The 24,237-nt window shown below is 42.9% G+C and overlaps 3 protein-coding genes and 1 long non-coding RNA gene across 5 annotated transcripts; 2 read left to right on the forward strand and 2 right to left on the reverse strand.

Moving 5' to 3' along the window:
• Positions 1-873: 873 nt before the first annotated feature.
• LOC6613541 (zygotic gap protein knirps) lies at positions 874-12,926 on the forward strand. The gene is made up of 5 exons (XM_002037973.2): positions 874-883; positions 2,823-2,906; positions 2,964-3,125; positions 10,910-12,246; positions 12,343-12,926. The coding sequence occupies exons 1-5, from the start codon at positions 874-876 to the stop codon at positions 12,823-12,825; spliced, it is 2,076 nt and encodes a 691-aa protein (XP_002038009.2). The 3' UTR covers positions 12,826-12,926.
• Positions 12,927-17,483: 4,557 nt separating this feature from the next.
• On the reverse strand, positions 17,484-18,112 carry LOC116801934. The gene is made up of 2 exons (XM_032723957.1): positions 18,007-18,112; positions 17,484-17,929 (listed from the first exon to the last, which is right to left on the reverse strand). The coding sequence occupies exons 1-2, from the start codon at positions 18,059-18,061 to the stop codon at positions 17,625-17,627; spliced, it is 360 nt and encodes a 119-aa protein (XP_032579848.1). The 5' UTR covers positions 18,062-18,112; the 3' UTR covers positions 17,484-17,624.
• Positions 18,113-18,749: 637 nt separating this feature from the next.
• On the forward strand, positions 18,750-23,619 carry LOC6613543 (glycerol-3-phosphate dehydrogenase [NAD(+)], cytoplasmic). 2 transcript variants are annotated; one of them, XM_032714126.1, is made up of 7 exons: positions 18,750-18,940; positions 19,055-19,232; positions 20,837-21,043; positions 21,109-21,481; positions 21,799-21,952; positions 22,021-22,113; positions 22,626-22,977. In XM_032714126.1, the coding sequence occupies exons 1-7, from the start codon at positions 18,897-18,899 to the stop codon at positions 22,657-22,659; spliced, it is 1,083 nt and encodes a 360-aa protein (XP_032570017.1). In that variant the 5' UTR covers positions 18,750-18,896; the 3' UTR covers positions 22,660-22,977. The 2 variants fall into 2 exon arrangements, with proteins under 2 accessions (XP_032570017.1, XP_032570018.1); XM_032714127.1 differs by lacking the exon at positions 22,626-22,977 and adding an exon at positions 23,181-23,619 and having other exon boundaries at positions 18,751-18,940.
• On the reverse strand, positions 22,606-24,228 carry LOC116800233. The gene is made up of 2 exons (XR_004361211.1): positions 24,066-24,228; positions 22,606-24,002 (listed from the first exon to the last, which is right to left on the reverse strand). It is a non-coding gene; the product is annotated as an uncharacterized LOC116800233 (long non-coding RNA).
• Positions 24,229-24,237: the final 9 nt, after the last annotated feature.

The following is a 24,237-nucleotide window of genomic DNA, read 5'->3' on the forward strand; positions in this document are numbered from 1 at the left end:
TGAGTGGGAAAAAACAAAAATGGTGGACGGCAGGAAGTCCCCTCATTTGCTGTAATCGCATCAGGCCGGGGCAGTGAAAAAAGGGCGTTTTCCGGTTGGTTACCCGGCACTCCTCGCTCTCCTCCCTCGGCTCTCTTTCGCACTCTCTTCGAGGACTTCACGCCGACATGGGAGAGTCGGTGGGTGGGTGTGCATGGGTGCTTGGGCGGCTGGGCTGGTCGGTCGCTTTTGGTCCACTATCAGGGGATGAAATGTAACATTTGGTAGCTTTTCGTAAATTTTCGACTTTCGTTTGGTCTCCTTTTTTTTTTTGTTCTGTTTGTTTTTGTTCGTTTCTGGGTTCTCGGCTCTCGACTCTCAATTCTCGGCGCTCGCCGCTTTTCATTTTCCCATCTCAACTGGGTTTTTCGCCTTTCCGTTTGTGGCTTTGCTGCGGGGGGAGTGAACGGGAGTGGGATTGCGGGTGGGGGTGGCTACTGCCTTTGGCTTGGCTCGTCCTCCTGTCAAATTGACTGCAAAAAAGGACCTCTCCTTGGCAGCTTCACTTTCGTAATTGGCGGTCTGTTCGCTGCTGGCTCTGCCTGCCTTAGCTTCCCGTTTCATTCGCAGTTGGTCCGTCAACCCAGGCGATCCGCATTTGCGTCCGCAGCAGGTTTCCGATTTTAGAACTCTGATTCCAGCGGCAGCGAATCGCGTCGGCATCTGAACATCTGAAAAGATTCTAAAATTGCAAGTGACTTTGACTTTGACTTTGACACTTAAATTGTTAACAAATCGTCATATAATCTCAGTTCAAATTTAAAGTGCGCAGTGCGAAACATAAATCGGAGCAAACTGGATACGTTAGGGTTCAAATATTTCCATCAACGGAAAATGGGCACAGGTACGAAATGCGTCGGAATTTCCCAATAACCTTTTATGGGCATACCGTCGGCAATTAAAAAGCTGTTTTAATAAAAATCATCAACAAAAGCATCTACATCCGTCAGATTGATAGCCTTATGCAAAAGTGACAAAGCGATGGTTTCAGTTTTAAGACATTTTTTTGTAAATAGTAGTATTGCCTGTAATTGCATAATTTTGAAGAAATTAGAGTATAGCCATAGTGCTTTTTTACGCGTAAACTATAAGTGAACTTATTGTTAAATCATGAAGTATTTGCTTTCTATTTATTTTGCTATAATTTATTTAAATTGGTAAACTGAAAGGGGTGTACGCCATCTAAGAATCACATAGTATGTTAAGTAATGTGAAAGCGATAAACCTTAGAAAGGAAGAAATATTGCACAAGCAAATGTTCACATTTACTCAAAATTGGTTTGTGAATCATTTTAACTAGTTTACTAGTTTAGATTACTAGCAAATTCTTGACAGGATCATAAGCCATGTAAACCTATCTGTATCTAAAGATTTGATTGGAAACTGTACTATGTTATACACTTGCAACTCCAGCAGCTTCCTTCGAAGAAAAACTTAAGTATCCTGATCACAGACACTTTGTTCAATAAATTTGATTAATGAAAAAATAAGATTTGACAGAAACGTAACAAAAATTGCCAGACCATATGGTTGACATTTTGATTCGTTAAAAGATGGAAAAGTAATCAATTTTCTCTCTCGTTTTCCATTGACTCTCTAGTAAATAGTGGTACAGCTAGAATGTAATTTACAAAAACCTTTCACTTCGATTTTTGATGTTGTTCCAATTATGGCATTAGTATTTCCATTTTCCTGTTGGTCTCCCACGTCACTTTGATTTTCGAATGACCCATTGTGAAGCTCTCACGCCGATAGTGCAAGCCCCTCACGTTTTCCCACACCCGATAGGCTTTTTTGCCTATCTAAACATGTCCGAGATTTCCACAAAAATGCAAAAAGCATATTGAATATGTTTAATATAAAGACATAACCCGCACACACCGGCCAACTACCAAATAAAAAAAGGGGTTCCAAAGTAGGAAGTGATGGCATAAGTAAACAGAAATATGTAAAATCAACAATAGCGAAATTTAAAAAAGAAAACAACGGGCTGAAAAAGGTTCGTGGCCCAAGGTGTCAGTGGTCCTTCAGATTCCGATTCCGCATCCGAATCCGATGCAACCCCAGAAAAGGGCCACTCGAGAGGTGTTAACACGCTGCGGACAATTGACGATCCGGAGGGTGTGAAAATTGGCAACACGCGCCAACCGAACGGCGACCCAAAACCAAAACCATGGCCACAACCGAGGGAACTTCACCAGCGACAATATGTCAAATGTCACAGGACAAAGGACCGCAACAAAGGGCGAGCGTTTTATTTTGACAAGTGCCGAGTGTTGAACTTAATTTGCGAAGCGTGCCAGTCAAAGGGCTGCCATCCATCCCCACATCCTTCCATCCAGCTCCCGCCGACTTTTCCGCACAGGATGTGGGCGTGTGCGGGCCATTTTCACAAGCTAATCCGCGACAAACACTCTCCAAGCAGCGCCGCAAAGTAGGCAGCGTTCGTTGGGCGTGACGCACTGGTTTTCACAGGGCGCACGAGCTCCGGCAGGATTAGCTCTTAATAAAAGTTAAATATGCCAATGATTAAATACACTTACTTGCCATTGTTGTCGCACAAGGCAGCTTATATTTTCCAGTGTCATACATAAGTGGGTATTTCAATCGAAGGTATATTTGTTAATAGTTGTTCCAAACTAATAAAGAATCTTAAAACCTCGTAATCCTTATATTTTAATTTTCTTATCTTGAGAACTCTACATACTTAGATATCCTTATTATAAAGTTACCACTGCCAAGCAATCCACAGCTACTATATTCACCTTATTATCCTTTTTTAGCGGGCGATCGCCTGTTGGACATTCCCTGCAAAGTGTGTGGCGATCGCAGCTCCGGCAAGCACTATGGAATCTACAGCTGCGATGGTGAGTCCTGGATGCGATCGAGTTGACAAAAGTGTAAGCTTAGCTAATCCCTTTCAGGCTGCTCGGGTTTTTTCAAGCGGAGCATTCATCGCAATCGGATTTACACCTGTAAGGCCACCGGCGATCTCAAGGGTCGCTGTCCGGTGGACAAGACCCATCGGAATCAGTGTCGCGCCTGTCGCCTGGCCAAGTGCTTCCAGTCGGCCATGAACAAGGATGGTAAGTAACACCAGGACATACCTTTCCCGCGCCACAAGTATTGTTTTACTTGCCAAATACACTTAATTATGCAGCAAATTAGCTCGGGAAGCCTGTTTTCGCCAAGGCTTTTGGGCATAAATTACATTTAAAGTGGGGGAGGGTAACCGAAATGCCGGTGGCTCCCGCCTTTCCAGCACTTGTGGCCAGACTCCAGAAAATGCCATTTGAATTTTGCCTGAATTTGTCATTAAGCTGATTATAAATTATGCGAGCCCCAATCCTGTGGTCGTGCCTTGGGGGCAAAAACCCTAATGGGGGAAAGTGTTGGAACTGATTTAAGTGAGCTACACAAAGATACATTTTACTTTGTTTTAAAAATGGAAAAGGGCAATGATTGTGTATAACATTTATTCGAAATTGCCAAAATTATATGTTAAATATAATTGGATTAAGAAAACCTATATTTAATAGCAGAATCATAATAATAATAATTATGCAAAATCTGAGAAAGTTGGTTAGTCTGCTGATTAATTTCCAACTCAAAATTAAAAAACCCAGCAACATTAGCTGCTCGAATTTGGATATCGACCGAGTGTCCCCCATTCAGGCGGTAATCGGCAGTCGGATAGCCATGACCAAACCGAGAACACAGCTCAATGCAACAATGCTAGCTTTAAAGCTCTTAAGCCAACATTAAATGTAGCATAAAAACACATAATAGCGACGAACATTCTCCGTATCAACTGGCAGTTGGCAGATGGCGATGGCAGTCGGGGTGCGGACTTTGGCCGACTACATCCAGGAGCCAAACTCATCTCATGGATGCGATGCCAGTATTCAATGTTCAGTATTTGGTATTCAGTGTTCAGGAGCTGCCATTGATGGGTTCACTGCACAGAAGAGCCGGGCCAGAAACAAGGGACCAGAGCAGCGTGAGAATCCCAGCAGATTTTCTCACACGCAAAGGCCACTCTTTTGGTATGGGCGGTGGATTGAGTGGGTGTGGGTGGGTGTGCTTTTGAGGCGTGAGGGGCGATTGACAATGTGCACTTAATAGCGGATTACACGCATTATCCGTTCGCTGAAAATGCGACTAAAATGTATTGACAATCAAGTGATGATGCCCAAAGCTCGAACTTAGACGTCAGTCAACCCAAGGACCTTCGCAGCTGGCTTGTGGACCGAGATGAGGGGCGCTAAAACGGAAAGGGTCCTTTGCCACCACCACCCAAGTGAAAACTAGAGCTGCCCACAAAAAAAAAGCACAACTGGAAAAAAGCAGAATGGAATTATAGCGATTAGAATGATAGCCGACGGCGAAGTTCTCTATAAAGGAGTATGGAGTCCATACTATGGACTTGATGCAGTTGCGATGATTGCTCCATAACTTGCAAGATCTATATTACATTATTATTGCCTTTTTTGGGCTTTAGAATTCTTCTCAGATTCTGGTTACCTGCCAAAGTATCCATCATTACTACAAATACTGTACTTTTCAGGACAATTCCCCAACCAAATTCGGGGATCCTGTAAACATCGCAAACGGCAGGATATGAGCATGCTGAGAGATGTACACACGTGTTCCTCACATTCCTTGCGATATTTTCTTAGTTTGCCGCTACAAAGCCTCATGTTGGGCTGCCTTTTTGGGGTTTTTCTTGGCTGGTTCCGTAAATAAACAACAAACAGCCATGGACGCCAAACAATTCACACATCTTCCACAAGCCCCACACTTTTGGCACCCACCCTATGTGCTAGATGTACCCACAGAAAAATGCTCCGCCCTAACGCCATTCTAGTTTCCCCAGACAAAATGCTTTTGTTGTTTAGAGCAGAAAGCAAAAAAGCCACAAAAATCGTTCAAGGCACGTTTGTGTAACATTTTTGTGAGTTTGGATTGGGTGGGTCATGTGAGTAGTAAACTTGTTGTTGGGGGTCGCTGGCCTTATGACTGTGGTGGGGATTTTGGGGATTGAAAGTAGTTGCGTCTGTGGTTTGCCCTTCTCAGTTTTCTCATTTTTCTTTTTAAGTTAATTGCAAATGAAAGGGAAGATCTGCCATTAATACATGCAAAGATTTACTATCTATAGTATGTATCTAAAAATTCAAAATAAAGTTGTTATACTAACTTGAATATATATACTTCTTCTTCGTTTCATACATATATCAAATTAAGCTGTAAAATTGTGCGTTTTTTACAAAGACAGCTCGTTTGCCCAAAGGACATGGCAATTTGACAGTTTTCAGCTGACCAATCAGCATGCCACCGTACTTTAGAGCTGACAAATAAGTTATTATGGGAAAATATGACAGGCGTCGCACATTTCGCTGTCAAAGCTTTCAGAATTCTGAATTCAGAAGCAGAACTGCCTCCCCCAAACCAGGCTGACAGAATTACAAATGTTGGCTACTTTGTATGCTAATATCCTGGCGGGGAGGATGCGGATTGAATGTTGGAGGTTTGAGAAAAAAAATGGAAGGGACGACAAGAGCTCTCCTTACAAATTATGTTGCCACTTGTCACATTTAATGGTATTTGCATTTGTATACACCAAAGTGTCAGCATCATCAACACGCATACTACACGTAGCGACCCTCCTGAACCATCCGAAAGTTTTTCACTTTCTTTTTCTTTGCCAATATTTACGCGGCGATTTAAGCGGATTTTTCATTTTGAGTGATTTGTGTCGCTTCTCGAATCCCATTCTTAAAAAGCTCCGTTCACCCGAGCACCGTAAAGTGGGCGTGTAATAATGATAATGATGGGGTCATTATTCCCCCGGTTGTGTGATGAGCCGAAAAGTGATATGTAATGATGCTTATAATGGCCGGGCAAAATGTGTAAATATCCCAAATGGAGACACTTCTCACAATGGAAGTTACAAAGGAGGATTTGGAACCATAATTTTACAATGCTGGTATTTGATTATAAGTTGAAATGAGCATTCCCTTCTGTTTTTGGGTTATTACTCAATGAAGTTATTTCTGAATAATTTGTTTACAAAATATGGCGAGTTTCTATATTTTTTGTAAACTCTATTAGAAGGGGCTAAGCAAAGAATTCCATATTTGTTAAGTAGAGGAGACGGTGCGTATGAGTAATAAGCTTAGAAACTATCTCAATCTTATGTTATTGGCCCTTTCCTTCTTATATGCGCACATAACAATAAATAATAATATTTATTAAAAATAGCACTATACTTTATAAGCACTAAAAGTGAAAGTCGATCAGATTTAATTATGAAGGAAGATAAGAAGTAATTTTCTGAGCTATAGGTCATTAGTTTGTCATGTTCTTGCCAAAGAAACCAATGAAATTACTCTGAGCTTCTAGAGGTCGGCATGTCTAAGTTTATTAATCAATATTGGAATAAGACTTACAATTGTCCTTTGATTTCAATTGCGAGGCTTAATGTGCATCGGAATCCAGTCTTCTCGACTTGAGTCGATGTGTACTTACTTTAACTTTTGCGCTTAACGAAGGCAACTTTCTCCGCCCACACTTTCCGGCAAGGATTAAGCGAGGCAAGACGATAAGACAAACAGCAGAGACAATCCCAAGTGGACGAGCGGAAACCTTTTGCAAGATTCAGCCAAGTGTAAACCCATTGGAAAGGACGGCAGAATGGAGTGCTCTTAGTTGCTGTTGGTGTTTCCCGGTGTCACTAGCACCTAGGAGTGTATACTCTTAGTTGTACAAGTATTTTGTTGCATACTTCTGGGCTCTTAAGCCCTTTTGTCAACAGACTGTGGTTCCCCAGGCTGGCTTCATTTTTGGCCCAAGTCTGTGGGACTGGCTCTCGTTTCGTTCGTGATGGTGTCAATGTACACTTTTGTTGTTGTTGATGTCTATTCCGGAGACGACTTTTTGGCGCTGGCGCAAAAGGCAGTCACTGCTAATTTCATGACCACATTTTAACGTATTGATTTTTGCTGATGTGCAGCCATATACATACACACGCCTTCATATATTCGTATATATATGTATGTGTATGTACATATACATACATACATTCGAACCCTGCTGATATTTATTGTGTAGCTTTTAAGCCGCCCGGTTCGGTTGAGCCAGCGTTGAATTCCCCACGCCACATTGCGTATACGCAATTTCATTTACACATGGCTGCAGGGCACAGAAAGCCATGGCTGAGAGACACGCCCACACATGCAAATTCACACGCACACTCACACACACATGCGCTGCGTGTTTTACTTAATTGACATTATAGCCTACTACGATATGTGCATACACTTTTGCCAGAGACTGTGCGACATGTAAATGCGCCTGGCTTGCACATGTCATGGACACGAACCCCAGCATTCAGGAGCCCATCATCCCCATCTCCACCCACACCCACACCCACACACACATGCACACCATACACATCCTGCCTGCATTGCAGTGTGCGTGAGTGAGTCAAACGTGTCAGTGTCAACATTAAAAGCGGATTTAAAATCACTTACCCACTGGGCGAGCACAACTCGAATGAGAGTCAGAGGCGTAAAAGCCGTTGGCCTCATCATGTCCGTAGCCACTTGCCACATCGAATGGGCGGTAAACACACGGACATGCACACAAAGTGTCCAGGAGTCAAGCAGCAAATCGATGGAACATGAGTATCAACTATCTCCTACCGATCGAATGATTCAACTATAAGCAGGAACAATGCCATACCCTTGAAAGCAACTTTGAATTATTACCATCAATAGGTTATTATACCTCTTATTAAGTTACTTAAAAGCTATATCTTTGTCGAATGTTACTGTCCTTCGTTACTACGCAAACCTTCAATACAGTGAGCTGTAAGAATAAACATTATCTAAACTCATGAATATTTCATTGTTATGCTTATAAGGCAAATAGCTGGGATAGTATGCAAATCTCATGAATATGAAATCTAATTAACACTTGACTTATAAACTCTTACGGAAATCAAGGAGTTTCTCTTTTACCCCGAATTTCCCGCAGCCCCTCTTCCCCCATTTCGCCGCAGAAAAACACCTGGAAAACCTCCCAGGCTTTTTCTGAAATGTGGTACAAAAAGTTACGCCCGCTGGGCGAAAAGAGCGAGTGGAAAAAATGACAATCTACAAATCTAATTAGCAACTCATTACGAGGATCGCAACCCTGCTCACAGGACACCACCTCCGCCGCAGGACAGCGAGGCGCAAATGGAAAAAGAGAAACATAGCGAACATATTGACCGATTTTCTGAAGTTAATCAATTAATTAGGGTAGCGCACAGGGAAGCGGACCGGAAGTTTTTCACGAGAGCAAAAACAATTATGTCAAAATACATGCGTTTGAGGGGGAAAAGGAACCAATTCGTAGGCGGCGAAGCTGAGGAGCGACAGGAGCGGCGGACAAAGGCCGCAATGTCTGGATGCCAAGGAAAACGCGGCGGAAAAATTAATGATAAGTGGCAGTGGAAAAGCGAGCTGCCACACAGCTGGCAAGTTCCCACGGCGAGACACGACCACGGCGACTTCACGACGATGCCGCACGCAAACTACCAAATGATGGTCATCAACATCACGGCGAGCGGTGGCCAGGACGAAGGATACGCAGACGCCCATAAGCTGAAAAGCGCAACGCGTGCCCCAGAAATCGAAGCAAATAAATCGGCAAAATCGGTAATGAGCAGATGCGGGGCATATACTATATTATGTCGTAATCAAAACTGAGCGCAAAAGGACTTCGACTCGAGTATATCAAAATGCGTTCGTTTTGTTTGGCAGGCAAATTAAAAGTAAATAAGGCAACGTTTGCAAATTGTCTGTGTGTGTGTGTGGGCATGGGCGAGAAGCGTAACACTCGAGAACAAACGGAAATAAAATAAAAAGATACATAAACCGTGAAATTAGGAAAACACTTGAAGTGATTCGATGTGCTCCGAGCAGGGGTGTCTGTGCAGACCCAGTTTTCCGATTCCATCGGGGGTTGCAAAAGGACTAGTAGCCGGAGTGCTTAATAGTCCATAATGGCCACATTATGTCGGCACAGGCTGCTCCAGTGCGCAGTCACCCACGGAATTGTGAGGCCAACAATGGAGTAAGAAATGGCCAATTGTCAAGTACTTACGGATATCTCAACCATTCAATCATTACAATAGATACTTTTAATTATGTAATTACGGTGTTTGGGGAGGAAATAATGCTCATTCATTCTATTATGATCTAGTTATTAAGCTAACTTGTAGCTTTTGATATTTATTAGATTTTATAGTTCATGCATTTTTTAAAGCTTAATTGGTATGATTACCAGGTATCAAATAGTCGAAATATCCAGTATCTATTTTGTGACACTCACTCACTAACTTGTCTGCTAAAATAGAAATCAAATGCAATTTATAAATTTTATAAAATGCTCAAAAGTTGATTCCCAAGTTGAAAAAGTATATTCCACTTAATTCAAGTAAGCTTTTTCGAAACGCCTGCAGTGATTTTCCTGTTTGGTGTTAGAGTTCAGACACGACTTGTGCATTTTCCATTTTCATAACTTGGCAGTAAGTAAATCATTACTTTTTGCTCATCAACTTACTTTTCTGCTTTTGCCTTCAAACAAAGTTTTCCATGGGGAAAAAATGGCGACGTCCCTAGAAAACGTAGAATGCCAAAATCAAAAAGGATGTGCAAGGGAACAAGTACTTATTTTAAGTTTTTCCTGCCAAGGCAGCTAATTTTGTTGCCTTTTTCACGCGTTTCTGTGTTTAAGGAAACAAAAAAAAGAAAGTAAAGGAAAGTGGGTGTTTCAGAGTCACAGCCAAAGGGTTAACTTGAAGTTTGAGTTCCGCAGGGGGTATTTTCAACTTTTCTTTCGCATTCAGCTGAACCGCAATTTTTTTGAGTCGCGCTGAAAATGGGGACCTGAAGTTTGCTAAACCCGCAGCATAAAAATTTGATGAGTTTGGCATTTTCTTTAATTGAAATTTGTGATCTTTTAAAAGCTTTGAGACTTCTTCCCGCTCTAGGTGGCAATGTGGCAACTTTTTTTCTAGTTTCAACCATTGGAGTGGAGCGCGGGATGAAGAAGAAGCCAAGCTGGTGGGGGCAAAGGCTCTCAAGTGACTGTAGTCATTTTGCGGGGGAAAGACGCACTCACATATGCGATTAGCTGGGTATTAAAATGTCACCCCTTTTGCGCCACGTCATGCAATCTACAAGATTCGCAGCGCTACTATAGATACATTTAATTACAAACAAATAAAAGTCATGACAGCCACTCACACACACGCTACACACACATGGTGCCCAGGTTTTTGGCTCGAGGCATGTGCAACAGTTCTCACGCCCGAGGACAGTTCATCTATCCAATCCGCTACTTTGCGTCCTTATAGCTCGTATCTTTGCATCTCCAGCTTCCTAATAATCGGTTTATTATTTCTTCCCTCTCCCCGCCCTCCCCTCACCTTTGACCCAAATCGGCTAAGGCCCAACCTTTGCGACCATGCCACAAACAGCCCGTCCCGAAAAGTTTCGAAAGGGATAGATAGCTGCGGAAGATGAGAAGAAAGCCAGCCAAGAGTATCTTTGAAATTAACTTTATTTATTTAACTACTTAGAGGCAGATTATCGCAATTACACACTTCAAATGTTTTTATGCAAACCAGATGGGTTCGTCACATGTAAATGGCAAGCCAATGATTTAAAAATTGCTACAAAGTTAATCTAAGTCTAAGGAATGAATATCTAGATTTTGTATCTAAGAGTACGCATTGTTTATTAAAAGATACTACACATTCACTTGTTACTCGGAACTTCTAAATGTTTTCAAAAGTCAACACTCATTTTCCTCTCCCCAGCTGTGCAGCACGAGCGCGGCCCCAGGAAACCGAAGTTGCACCCGCAACTGCATCACCATCATCATCATGCTGCTGCCGCCGCCGCTGCAGCGCATCATGCAGCAGCCGCCCACCATCACCATCATCATCACCACCACGCCCACGCAGCGGCCGCCCATCATGCAGCAGTGGCTGCAGCGGCTGCCTCCGGGTTGCACCACCATCACCACGCCATGCCCGTCTCGCTGGTGACCAATGTCTCGGCCTCGTTCAATTATACGCAGCACATCTCCACGCATCCGCCTGCACCGGCGGCGCCACCCAGTGGCTTCCACCTGACGGCCAGTGGCGGCCAACAGGGACCGGTTCCACCAGCTGGCCACCTGCACCATGCTGGCGCCGGACATCAACACGCCACGGCCTTCCACCATCCGGGACATGGGCATGCGCTGCCTGCCCCACATGGCGGCGTGGTCAGCAATCCCGGCGGCAACTCGAGCGCAATCTCCGGCAGCGGACCCGGCTCCACGCTGCCCTTCCCCTCGCACCTGCTGCACCACAATCTGATCGCGGAGGCGGCCAGCAAGTTGCCGGGCATCACTGCCACAGCCGTTGCGGCGGTGGTGTCCTCCACCAGCACGCCCTATGCCTCGGCGGCGCAGGCGTCGTCTCCTAGTAGCAACAACCATAACTACTCCTCGCCCTCGCCCAGCAACTCCATCCAGTCCATCTCGAGTATTGGATCGCGCAGCGGTGCTGGCGAGGAGGGCCTCAGCCTGGGCAGCGAGAGTCCGCGCGTCAATGTGGAAACGGAGACACCTTCGCCCTCGAACTCGCCGCCCCTGAGTGCTGGTAGCATTTCGCCAGCGCCCACGCTCACCACCTCGTCGGGATCGCCGCAGCACCGCCAGATGTCGCGGCACAGCCTGAGTGAGGCAACCACGCCACCCAGCCACGCCTCTCTCATGATCTGTGCCAGCAACAACAACAACAATAATAATAATAACAACAATAATGGAGAGCACAAGCAGTCGAGCTACACATCCGGATCTCCGACACCGACAACGCCCACGCCGCCACCGCCGCGTTCTGGTGTAGGTTCCACCTGTAACACGGCCAGCAGCTCCAGCGGCTTCCTGGAACTGCTGCTCAGTCCGGACAAGTGCCAGGAGCTCATCCAGTACCAGGTGCAGCACAACACGCTGCTCTTCCCGCAGCAGCTGCTGGACTCGCGGCTGCTCTCCTGGGAGATGCTGCAGGAGACGACGGCGCGACTGCTCTTCATGGCGGTGCGCTGGGTCAAGTGCCTCATGCCCTTCCAGACGCTCTCCAAGAACGACCAGCATTTGCTGCTCCAGGTAGGGATGCTCCCCTAGTTTAAATAGTATTCTTGGATATATACGGATGCAATAAATTACTCGGAAATCTAACGAAATCAATGCGTTTTGTTTCAGGAATCCTGGAAGGAGCTCTTTCTGCTTAACCTCGCCCAATGGACTATACCGCTGGATCTAACGCCCATCCTGGAATCCCCGCTCATCCGCGAACGGGTGCTGCAGGACGAGGCCACGCAGACGGAGATGAAGACGATCCAGGAGATCCTGTGCCGCTTCCGCCAGATCACACCCGACGGCAGCGAGGTGGGCTGCATGAAGGCTATCGCCCTGTTCGCACCCGAGACCGCTGGCCTGTGCGACGTGCAGCCGGTGGAGATGCTGCAGGATCAGGCTCAGTGCATCCTCTCGGACCATGTGCGTCTGCGCTACCCGCGCCAAGCAACCCGCTTCGGCAGACTGCTGCTCCTGCTCCCCTCGCTGCGCACCATCCGAGCGGCCACCATCGAGGCGCTGTTCTTCAAGGAGACCATCGGCAATGTGCCCATTGCCCGGCTGCTGCGCGACATGTACACCATGGAGCCGGCCCAGGTGGACAAGTGAACCGGCCACGCATGGCAGCCGAAATGAAATCAAAATCGATTCTCTAGCACCTAAGCGCCATCCGTCGGTCGTCGCCATATGCAAACTTATTTGTATTCCAATGCGACCCGAATCCTTCATTCAGATTCAATGCGGCGGGAGGCGGGCCAAATTGGGGGCGGGAGCTGCAGATGCGATGGTTCGCAGGACGCCATGTAATGGAGGCGTATGTACTAACCGCGCTCCTCCATTGGCGATGCAGTCCGCGTTGATGGCGCACCCACACCTTGATTTATCGCCGGCAATGCGTCGGGGTCTCCTTACTTTCGCTTCGTTTTCTAACATTTGTATCCTTATTTTATTTCATCTTTTTCCACGGATTTTTCCTTTTTGACTGCCTGGGCGGCACTCTTTATTTATCTTTCATTCGACGTTTTGTCATCGCTTTTCTAAAAATTCCCCATGTTATTTCAACCTGGCAAGGACCTCGCAGTCCCATTCCCGCGCCCTTACTTACAAATCACTCCCCATCCAGCGAATCCGCAATCGTTGTTTGAATTTTTTCGCGCTCTGACTACGAAATACCCTTTAATCAGACAAATAAAGAATAGTATTAGTTTAAATTCTTTTTTCAAAGCAGCTCTAAAACGGATTCGTACTGGAATTCCTATGATATAGGATATCATATCAATAAATGTAAAAAATATACATATCCTTTAACATATTTCCGGCTTACCAACTTTGTTTGCCTACTATAGGGTATTAACAGTCGTCAAGGACCCTTCCTTCATCCCTGAAAGTCTGCCCACTTGTACATTCATGATTTAATATGACTGCCTTTTTTTAATACCTTCCTCCCGCTTTTTCTCAGTTTCCACTTTTTTACCATTCCGGGGTATCATTTCGAATAACGCGTTTAGAAATCGTGAAAATGAAAAAACAACTTTGCCGCAGGTCAAGCGACCAATTTATGTTGCATGTTATGCCTCACTGTTACTGTTGGCTCGTTGGTTGCCTCTCTGGCTTCATGTTTCGGTTAGTTGTATCTAATGCATAGACAGATACAAAAGTATCTGTGTATCTGGACATGCACTTGAAATGTCTGAACTCCACTTGTGCAAACCGCCGAATGCTTTATAATTGAGTTTTTCACATTGATACTTGTAAGAACGCGAAGTTAGATATAGCGAAAACAAAATAAATATAAATATAAATGAATGTAATATTATGGTCAATTTAACCATCTAAGGCAAATTTAAATAAATTAAAATATATTAAAAAAAAACAAATATCACTGCTTTTCAATCATTTTTCTTTAACAAAATATTTATGGGATATTTGGAAACTTTCCTTTAATCCGATTCGTATATAAATGGATATTGGTAAGATGTACACAGCTTCAAATATTTCGGAGCCAGGTAGATTTTAACGTTGGAGGCGCTTGGTAAGAGAGTGGGCGTGGCCACAATGTTATTGATAAGTCGGTACGTACCGAAATCCTAATCCCTATGAATTGCGTAGGCGTAAGGGAAATGATGTATGAGGATATTAATATATACATATCAGCCTCTGGTACAGATACTATAGTAAAGTAAAACTAAATTCAATTTAAAGCAAAACAAAGAAGGGGTAAACTAATCTTAACCGCATCCGTATGACCGCTTTTTAGAAAGGTTTTGAAAGAAAGTTAAAAAATGTGCAGATATAAGTTAACATTCATACGGACGGACACAAACGGACACGGACAGATAGGCTTAAATAAGGATCACTATTTAGAGCCAAGAGCCTATAAATATTTCAGGTTTCAAGGAATAAGTACATATATCTAGTACCGAATAAAATTACATGAAAACATTTCATAAATTGAATTTACTTGAACTTCAGAACCGTGCAACTTGCATTACCCAGCGAGTGATGCCATGTTTGCTGCAACTAAACAAATTAAAGCGCCTAACCAACCGAAAACCTTGTAAGCCAATGCAAATGCTGTTAATGGATGTAATGCCGCACAAAACGAAGAAAATATTAACCAGTTTAAACAATTAAAACAATTAAGTGTTTCCACACTATTTGCAGAGCAACAGCGGAGGGGCCACAAAAAGATGTTAAGTAAATAGCATCAAAATAAAAAAAAGGTGCCGAAAACATTTTGCAGGACAAAGCGAGCGGCAAATAAAAATGTAAATCATAAAAAGCGTAATGAAAATAAAAATCCTCAATTTGTATGCTGTCGCATATTCCGCAATCCTTAAGCATTGTCCAAGTGGGGGGGTGGCGACGATGCCACCACCACCTGATTCCACCAAGGCGAAGTGGACTGAACCGGAGCTGTCATAAATTCTGCCAGCAGACACCAATCCTTTTCAAAGGACATGTGCGCTATGCTTCTATTATTGATGTCCGGTCTCCGAACATCTCCTGTCATCAAAGAGCCCGATTCAATTGTCTGAGACAAATGTCTTTGGCAAAAGGTAAGGAAAGAGTTCTTATTTTGCATATGCAAACGCCGGCAGCTCCAATTCGTAGAGGGACAGCCGCACAAACCGCTCGGACATGTTGCACATTACCCTTTCGGATCTGCTCCACCAGCTACCCAGCCCACCAAAAAAAAACCACCCAACTCTTGGGGGGAAAAGTTTTAGCATCCGCTGCCAGTTCTTTTCACACTTTTCTTTTTGCCGCTGGCCATGGGCAATACATCTTGGGCCACAAAACACAAAATCGTCTTAAGTATTTTGTGTGGTTTAAATAAAGTAAAAATAATAATGCAAAAGTAAAACCCAGTGCCCAGATGTCCTGCTCAAAAGAGTGGGAGTGTGTAAAGGATAAGCGTGCTACATCCGCTTAGCGATGTCCTCATCTAGTCCTGGAATACTCTAATATGAGTAACCAAGTCCTCAAAAACTGAAAAATCAAAGATCGTATGGCGAATTAAAGCGTAGCTAAGTAAGATATTATTCGCTTAATTGTTACTTTCTACTATATAAATGCATACATATATATAATTACAAAAACATTTTTACTTAAATAACATTATTTCGTTTAATACTGTATCTAAAGGGCATTTAAACGGCAGCTTAGCTAAATTACGGCTGAATCTTTTCGTTTTCTTTACTCCTTTCTTGCCATTTATTTTTGGGTCTCGTTGTTGCGTAAATGATTTTATTTCGTTGCTGTAAAATTTTTGATGTACTATTATTCTATGCCGAAGTCCCCAATGTCCATCATTGTTTTTTATGGACACATTGCTGTGTGCAAAAGGGTTAATTCCCCGCACCCCCATCGCCGCCAACGAGGAGCGCTCCTCATCGTCATCATGACAAGCGAATCAGCAGCCTTGGCCAAAAAGGTGGGCTGCATATGGGATATGTGATGTGTGATATGGGTTATGGGTTATGCGATATGGTATATGGGATATGGTCGAGTGTGTGGGCACAAGATCCACGCAATCTTGATGATGTGAATTGTGGCACTTGTCCATCGAATTTGGGGCGTGGGCCGGCATATCATGCTGCAGGATTGATAGCTGTTTGCTAATTTTGAGTTTTCCGCATACGCCTAGTATGACGGGTACTCCAGCGGGTGTGTATGGAAAGACCACGTGTATGGCTGTAATCCATGGCAGCTACAAGAGGATAAGCCAATAGAATGGGCACAATGGATGGGCAACTGATTGTGGGTCTAAACACTTAAAAAGAGGAGAAGCTAAGCTCGGATTTGCAAAGATAATACATTCACGATGTTAAAAATATTTCATAACCTTATCTACCTATATCAATGCGGAAATATGGACAGAAACATCACATTGGTTTTTCTTTAATATATGACTAGGTGATAGTTACAGGAAGTACATGAAATTTAGTAGACAAGAAATCGAAAAAGGAAAGGAATAGAAGTAAAACGTAGCAATCCACTAAAAATTCAGCAAGAAAATCATATTACCGCCCAAGAACCAGGCAGGTCCTCCTACTCCTACTCCGACTACCATTCACACCCACCCACCAACACAGTGGGGATCGGGAACGGGAATCATTTTCCTGCTTTCCCAGCTGAACGTCGGAACAGGGCAGACCAAACCAGACCAGACCAGATATACCAAGTCAGGCCACGAGCATAACGTGCAGCTTTCCAGCTTTCGCCGCAATCAATTTTACGGGTGCACAGCAGCAACAACCAGGAACAGGCTGGGATGCGCCAGTGGAATTAGAGCAACCCCGAGCACAGCCACGCCAACGCCAAGCCACTCAGCCACCACCCGGCCACCTCATGAGCGGAGTTAGACAGTGTTCCAGGAGGAAGAGGAGCGCACGTGGTCCTGCTCACATGAAGGTATTAGTCCGGAACATCGCTGCCATGGCATGGGTCAACGCCATCGCGCACAGAGGACTCGACTGCATCCATGTATGCGTAGGCGTGCAGGATATTTGTCCGGCAGCACGGTTAAATACAAAAAATCCATTCGTCAAATTGACCGATAACACGGTACAAATTCCCCAAACAAAGTGCAGTAAATAGCAGGCAACACTTTAACTTGGAGTTATAATAAAGGCTAATAATAATTGTATTTTAACAAATCTGTTGCATTTTCAAATTTGCAAATATTTGACTATACTAACAACCTATAATTCGTTAAAATTATCACATGTATCACAAATATCCTTTAGTTTGACACTGAAAAGTTAAGATTACAGAAAATCCTTTTATTCATTAAATATACATTTTAGTTTCTTTAGGATGTTCTATTCGTCTGATCCACTATTTAATTTGTTAATTATGCGTTGTATAGTTATTTGCTTTATTCACGTGAAATACAAAGCATATTAAGTAATGGTGTTTGGTTGCTGTGTGGATCCTGCGACCTGCACCCCTTTGGTTTCACAATTTAAATCCCCCTCAGCACATGATGAGAAGGAAGAGGGTGCGTCCTTTTCAGAGTTTAAGGTACGTTGGCTAACTATATCCATAAGCGACTTAGCCGCTCCCTTTTTCAATTTCATAACGTTATTTACGGCTTTATCAAGACTTGCCGATCCGGATTTGATCGCAGATCCAGTTTTGGAGATAGCCTCATAAAGCTTCTCCTGTACAACATCGGTAAGTTCGTCAACTTCGTCTTTCCCAAGAGCTGGTTAAAAAAGTGGTTTCTTACAAATAATTATAATTATATAAGAAAATAACAGGAATATTCGTAATATTACTGACCACCGAAAATAATTAAGAATTGTAGAATAGCTATCCACTTGAGGCTGGCCATCATTTAGTTATGACGGATAATACCAATTGTTGAACTATTCGACGTGTGTTAATTAGATTATTCCGAAAAATAACAGTGACAAAAGGATGACACAGTTGATTATAAAATATTAGCACTTGTTTTTGGTTACAATTTGCTAATTTGTTGGCATTCCGAATCAAAATAGGCAAATCAATAAAATGTAATAGTAAAATGGAAAATAAATAATTAATAATAAGGAAATAAGTTGATGAACATCACCTATTGTATGCTTTTAAATTTTTTCACGAATTCCGTTAACGATATTAATTTTAGTACAAATGCACTATACCAATTTGAATTTGGCGCCACAATTGCTCACCTTGAAGCACTGGACAAGAGAATGCGCAAAGGCGTTATACAGTACTGGCCAACATAACAGGGATGCAACGCTCCGAAGTTCGGCAATTGAACCAATCTAAAGAGTTTAACTATTCTAGTAAAACTAAAGTTTATTTAAATAATTTGCATTGGTAAAACAATACCAAGATATACTGCGCATTGGAAAGGTGAGCGGATTTCCCGCTTGCGAGCTTATCGCACCACTAACGCACACATGCACACCCACACGGACTCTCTTCGCTCTCTTTCTCTCTCTCTGTTCGCAATCGCAACGATTTGTTGTTGGCCGCAGTGCTTGTTTTGCTTATATTAGCATGTGTGGAGTGCAAACCAAGAATCAGTAGTCGCCGCAGTTTCGACGTGTCAGTTTGCATTACAATTACGATTTATTAATCGCGCCAAATCGCGGAGCCAAGTAGTACTTAGCAAGTAGCAAGAGGAAGCACATCAGCGAGTCTATCGACAACAATAACAAAATATGGCGGATAAAGTAAATGTGTGCATTGTGGGCTCCGGCAACTGGTGAGTGCACTTAATTACCCATTGCCAGATGCACTTACATAATGACCATTAAATCCACACCCGCACCAAACACCACCACCAACATTCCAATCTCTAAACCTTGCGTCCTTGCAGGGGCTCGGCCATAGCGAAAATCGTGGGCGCCAATGCCGCCGCTCTGCCGGAGTTCGAGGAGCGAGTGACCATGTTCGTCTACGAGGAGCTCATCGATGGCAAGAAGCTGACGGAGATTATCAACGAGACGCACGAGAACGTCAAGTACCTGAAAGGACACAAGCTGCCCCCGAATGTGGTGAGTGTTGGTTGCCAATCAATGGGGTGGACTTATGTAACGCCGGAGCGAATTGTTAACAAACAGCCGTGCGCTTACATAAAGGCTGCATACCTTGATCTTGGCCGTGCGGACCCAAATTATCTAATCGGTCGAATCCGCGTCTATTTTTACACCGCGCTCGCTCTCTCTCTGCGCTGCGCTGCGCTCTGGCTGCACTTGGACTGCACTCTTCTTGCACTCTTGCTGCACTTTTCAGGGCCAGCATCGCGCTCTCCGCTCTCCCGAAAGAGCGTGTCCGCCCCAGTGCCTTTGACGTAGGTCAAGGCCGGTGGGCTTGCAACGGGCCACCCCCTCGCAGGGCCGCCCAGAATGCGTCAACATTCTATTAGTCGATAATTGGACAGGCAGGCGATAAGCAGGCGATCCACTCGAAGCGGGTGCGTTGCTACACATGTACATGCTCCACAGGCACTCGAGCTGTTCTGTTCGCCGATTATTGATAAGCCCAACTGGTTCGGGTCGGCTGATAAAGTCCATCCATAAAGGAGAGTCAACAGTTGATCCACGACAAAGTTTGCCCCATGCCTTGGAAAAAAACCTAGCCACACAGAGTCATGCGTTGGCAGCATGGGGATTGATAAACGTGAAAAACAGAAACCAAACAAAATGTGGGCGACACTTTCCCATGCCGCACCGTTTGTTTGCCTATATAATTTATATACATATATAAATTTGGCAGACTTTCAACGTTTGTTGGAGAGGGGGGAATCAAAACAACAGATGAGCCAAAACAAAAAAAAAAAATAGATAAATGAGGCTGAAAGCAATCTATAAGCAATGATCGCCACCAATGTCAGATATGCAAAATGTATGCAAAAGGCAATGAATATGTGTTAGCAAGCTAATGAGTTTAATGCAACAAAAAACTAATGAAAATATTTGAAAATTCTGTTTAGTTGCCCGTATAGAATTACTGGTTGTCCATATGACGTAGTGTGGAGCGAAATACGTGTCGAATAGCTTAAAAGTCTCAATTACCTGAATTGTAATTGGCAGCTGGTTTTTCTAGTTAAATTTACTTTTTCCGATGTTAAATCATAGATTGTTACGTTAATACAATATCAATAACAATTATTTAAATGTCATTGCCCCAGTAAGCTCATTAAAATGCAAGTAGCGCAACATCACACTTTATACCTTAACCTTTTAAAATTTCCATATGCTTGCCATTTTGGTCTTATTTGTGAACTCATAATCACTATCGTCGCGCGTTGGAAAAAACAAATACATTAGCAATATGAACTCATTTCAAATGCGACAAACAGGTTGGCGAGCCAGCATGGGGATATGGAGAAATAATACTCTGATGTACAAAGTCACCCATATCAAGCTCAGTCGATCGATCTGACCAGCCAGTCCGCTATTTAAATAGTCTAGACAGCTGAGGAACGAGCCTCCAAAAGTTGTAGTGGAATACACGTGCTGGGAAAATGATTTCCGCGATCCGTCTGCAGTTCCCTTCATTCAACCTTCAGCACTCTTATCGGAGTTATATATTTTTTTTTGTTTTTTTCCTTATCACAGTAATTAGAAAAGTTTACTTTGTGGCCCCTATTCCACAGGTTGCCGTGCCCGACCTGGTTGAGGCCGCCAAGAATGCCGACATCCTGATCTTCGTGGTGCCCCACCAGTTCATTCCCAACTTCTGCAAACAGCTACTGGGCAAGATCAAGCCAAATGCCATCGCTATCTCCCTGATCAAGGGCTTCGACAAGGCCGAGGGCGGCGGCATCGATCTGATCTCGCATATAATCACGCGTCACCTGAAGGCAAGTCAGCGTCGCAAAGGTGACACCGCCAGAATATCTAATCCACTTGTGACTTTCCATCACAGATCCCATGCGCGGTGCTGATGGGCGCCAACCTGGCCAACGAGGTGGCTGAGGGCAACTTCTGCGAAACGACAATCGGCTGCACGGACAAGAAGTATGGCAAGGTTCTGCGCGATCTCTTCCAGGCGAACCACTTCCGCGTGGTGGTAGTGGACGACGCTGATGCCGTGGAGGTTTGCGGTGCCCTCAAGAACATCGTGGCCTGCGGCGCTGGCTTTGTTGATGGCCTCAAGCTAGGCGACAACACCAAGGCAGCTGTCATCCGGCTGGGCCTCATGGAGATGATTCGCTTCGTGGACGTCTTCTATCCCGGCAGCAAGCTGTCCACCTTCTTCGAGAGCTGCGGCGTGGCCGATCTGATCACGACGTGTTACGGTGAGTACAAAAGTTCGCCAGGGCATGTGAGTTTTGTGCTCGGTTAAATTGAGAAGGTTATCAGGAACGGGCCACAACTAGTTTAATAAGTCAACAAACTGCTAGTCAAATACTATTATTATTTTAAGGCAAAACAAGTCTGCCAGTGACTCACATCCAACAATAATTGCGAATTTCTTTAGTAGCCTACACTAATAGCTGTGTAACAAATTAGTTCTGTTTATGACTGTAAGCTTGTTATTTTAAGTTGTTTGTTTCATGTAAGGTGGCAATTACAATTTTAAAATACTTGATATAATACTATGCATCTCTTCCAGGTGGCCGTAACCGCCGCGTCTCTGAGGCGTTTGTGACTTCTGGAAAAACTATTGAGGAGCTGGAGAAGGAAATGCTCAACGGCCAGAAGCTGCAGGGCCCACCCACTGCCGAGGAGGTCAACTACATGCTGAAGAACAAGGGTCTGGAGGACAAGTACGACTGAGCTTATAATCCAATAAGGTTCGAATAGTTAACTAAACACTGATCTTCTTTGCTTGCAGATTTCCCCTGTTCACGGCTATCCACAAAATATGCACAAATCAGCTCAAGCCTAATGATTTAATTGATTGCATACGCAATCACCCTGAGCATATGTAAGTGTTTCGTTTGCATTGGTTACCCTGTTTACCCTGCAATCCTGATACCCTGCCTTCCTGCAAATCCCCCGAAATGAGCTCTGGCTTTGTATTCTCACCTTGAACGTTTGATTTATTATTGTTTCCTTAACTTTTCTTATTTTAAGTTTACCTTTCTCCTATGCTAAGTTGATGCACCTTCTGTTTCTGTTTCTTTGATTGTTTCCCTATTATTATTTTATTAATACCTAAACTAAGTTTAACTTTAACATTAATAAAGTGCTAAATAATAAAACTCGATACGAAATTCAAAATTCTTTAAATTGAAAATATCATTGGGAATGTTTTACATTCCCCAAAGAAATCATTCATAACCCCGATCCACATGCATCAGTGTCATTCGTTTTCAGAGTTATATTCAGCCATTTATTTCGTTACATCCCGTAGTCACTGCTAATCCATCGAAATAATATTATTTTCCATCCATTACAAATTAGTTTCCTTCTCTTCTTTTTATATTATTTTTATAGGGATACTTCCATCATGCCGTCGCCAAAACTTTAAACTGTGTTACACCCAAACAAGATCAGTCAATGTATATTGTAAATACTATATATACCCGCATAGATCAAATCAACCAGTCATCTTCACCAAGGCATATAAAGCTGGCATTATATAGATATATGCATAAAGTCAGAAAAGTCGTTCCACGTCAACTGCATTTCTATTTCCTCTAATTCTCGCAAGTGTTTTTCAATGTATACAGTGCTTAAGTGTTAGATAATCGAACCAAAACAAAGAGTGTCATAATTGTTAAACCTAATTGGAATTGTTAAAATAAATATAAATTAAATACAAGTTTTTTGTACATACCAACCAAAAGTGTTCCCAACTCATTTAACATTCAAAATTGGCAGCTTCAAATCGGCAAAGAGCAGTACGTACAAAAACTCCAAAGTTAATAAATTTTGCAATTTTCAGTTAATCAAGCACGGTTGTGTTTTATTTTAATGGATGTGTATTAATTGAAACGGATCGAGAAACGAAACCTGTGATTTAAAACACTTTCTTCTTTTACTTCACAGGCAAAATTTGTAAATCTTCTAAAGAAGCTGAGACGTTTTTAACATTTTTATGCACCACAGAGAATAAATGTATTTTTTCAGCACAACGCCAACTCGATGAATCTTTGGATTCCATTTTCTAACCAGTTAACTAAATGGATTGTATAGGTTGTTGCCTTAGTTAGCTTATTGATTTTAATCCAAAACCACGCATATCCAACGAACCACGGAAGAAAACTGACAACCAAAGTCTGCTTTAATTTTAAAATTTAGTTGTTTTCAATTCCAAACTAGCCAAGAAACAAACGCAAGTACCTAACAAATATATTGTAATTTTGTGGCCACAAGTAGCCGACGAAGCTAGCGAAAAGAATATTAGTATAATTTTAATCGGACTGCGTAGACACTAGAATTAAATGAATACCCAAAGGTCGTTGCAAAAATAAAAAAGCTGAGTAATTAACGGGGGGTTGTTCGTTTATTTTCTATTTTGAAGGTATGCAGTGCTATAATAACAATGGAATCAGGATAGCGGTAAAATCATAATTTTCTAAAGATAAGTTTATCTGATGATATCTCAAAATATACACCCATACATAAATGGCGCTAGGTAAAATGTCTACATACGCGCCTTTAAGTAATAAAATTGCTTACAAGTTTATTTTTTAAATTGAGAACTTTGTTGTAAATTTGGTCCAATAAATATTAACATATATTTAAAACTTTGTCATCTTTCACTTTCCTGTGCGTCATGGCAATGGGCAATATTTAAAATTGGCGGTAATATTAATGCGATGTCTATCCGATGATTTTGCAGTGCAAAAGAAGAAAATTAAACATTCGCTATAAATGTAAACAAAAATGTTTTGCGTGATATGAAAAATAAATCAATTTTGTGAATCTTACTTTTTTCCTGGCATTACGAAAAATGTTTATAATTTATTTGGCAATTACTGCACAATTTTGTATGCATCAAATTATTAAGGAAGTGCAGCACAACAAATACCGATAGACAGAATAAATACCGATATCGTAGAAAAATAAACACATCGACTCATCGCTAAATCCTAGTGTCTGC

This window comes from Drosophila sechellia, chromosome 2L, assembly GCF_004382195.2.
Source record: "Drosophila sechellia strain sech25 chromosome 2L, ASM438219v1, whole genome shotgun sequence".
Taxonomy (NCBI): Eukaryota; Metazoa; Arthropoda; class Insecta; order Diptera; family Drosophilidae; genus Drosophila; species Drosophila sechellia.

Bases quoted from the DNA above. Each gene is read 5' to 3' on its own strand.
- LOC6613543 (XM_032714126.1), top strand. From the start codon at position 18,897: ATGGCGGATAAAGTAAATGTGTGCATTGTGGGCTCCGGCAACTG. The intron at 19,233-20,836 runs GTGAGTGTTGGT...CCTATTCCACAG, and splicing joins ACAAGCTGCCCCCGAATGTG to GTTGCCGTGCCCGACCTGGT. The intron at 22,114-22,625 runs GTAAGTGTTTCG...TTATTTTTATAG, and splicing joins CGCAATCACCCTGAGCATAT to GGATACTTCCATCATGCCGT.
- LOC6613541 (XM_002037973.2), top strand. The intron at 2,907-2,963 runs GTGAGTCCTGGA...AATCCCTTTCAG, and splicing joins TGGAATCTACAGCTGCGATG to GCTGCTCGGGTTTTTTCAAG. The intron at 12,247-12,342 runs GTAGGGATGCTC...GTTTTGTTTCAG, and splicing joins ACCAGCATTTGCTGCTCCAG to GAATCCTGGAAGGAGCTCTT.
- LOC116801934 (XM_032723957.1), bottom strand. From the start codon at position 18,061: ATGATGGCCAGCCTCAAGTGGATAGCTATTCTACAATTCTTAATTATT. The intron at 17,930-18,006 runs GTCAGTAATATT...TTTTTTAACCAG, and splicing joins ATTCTTAATTATTTTCGGTG to CTCTTGGGAAAGACGAAGTT.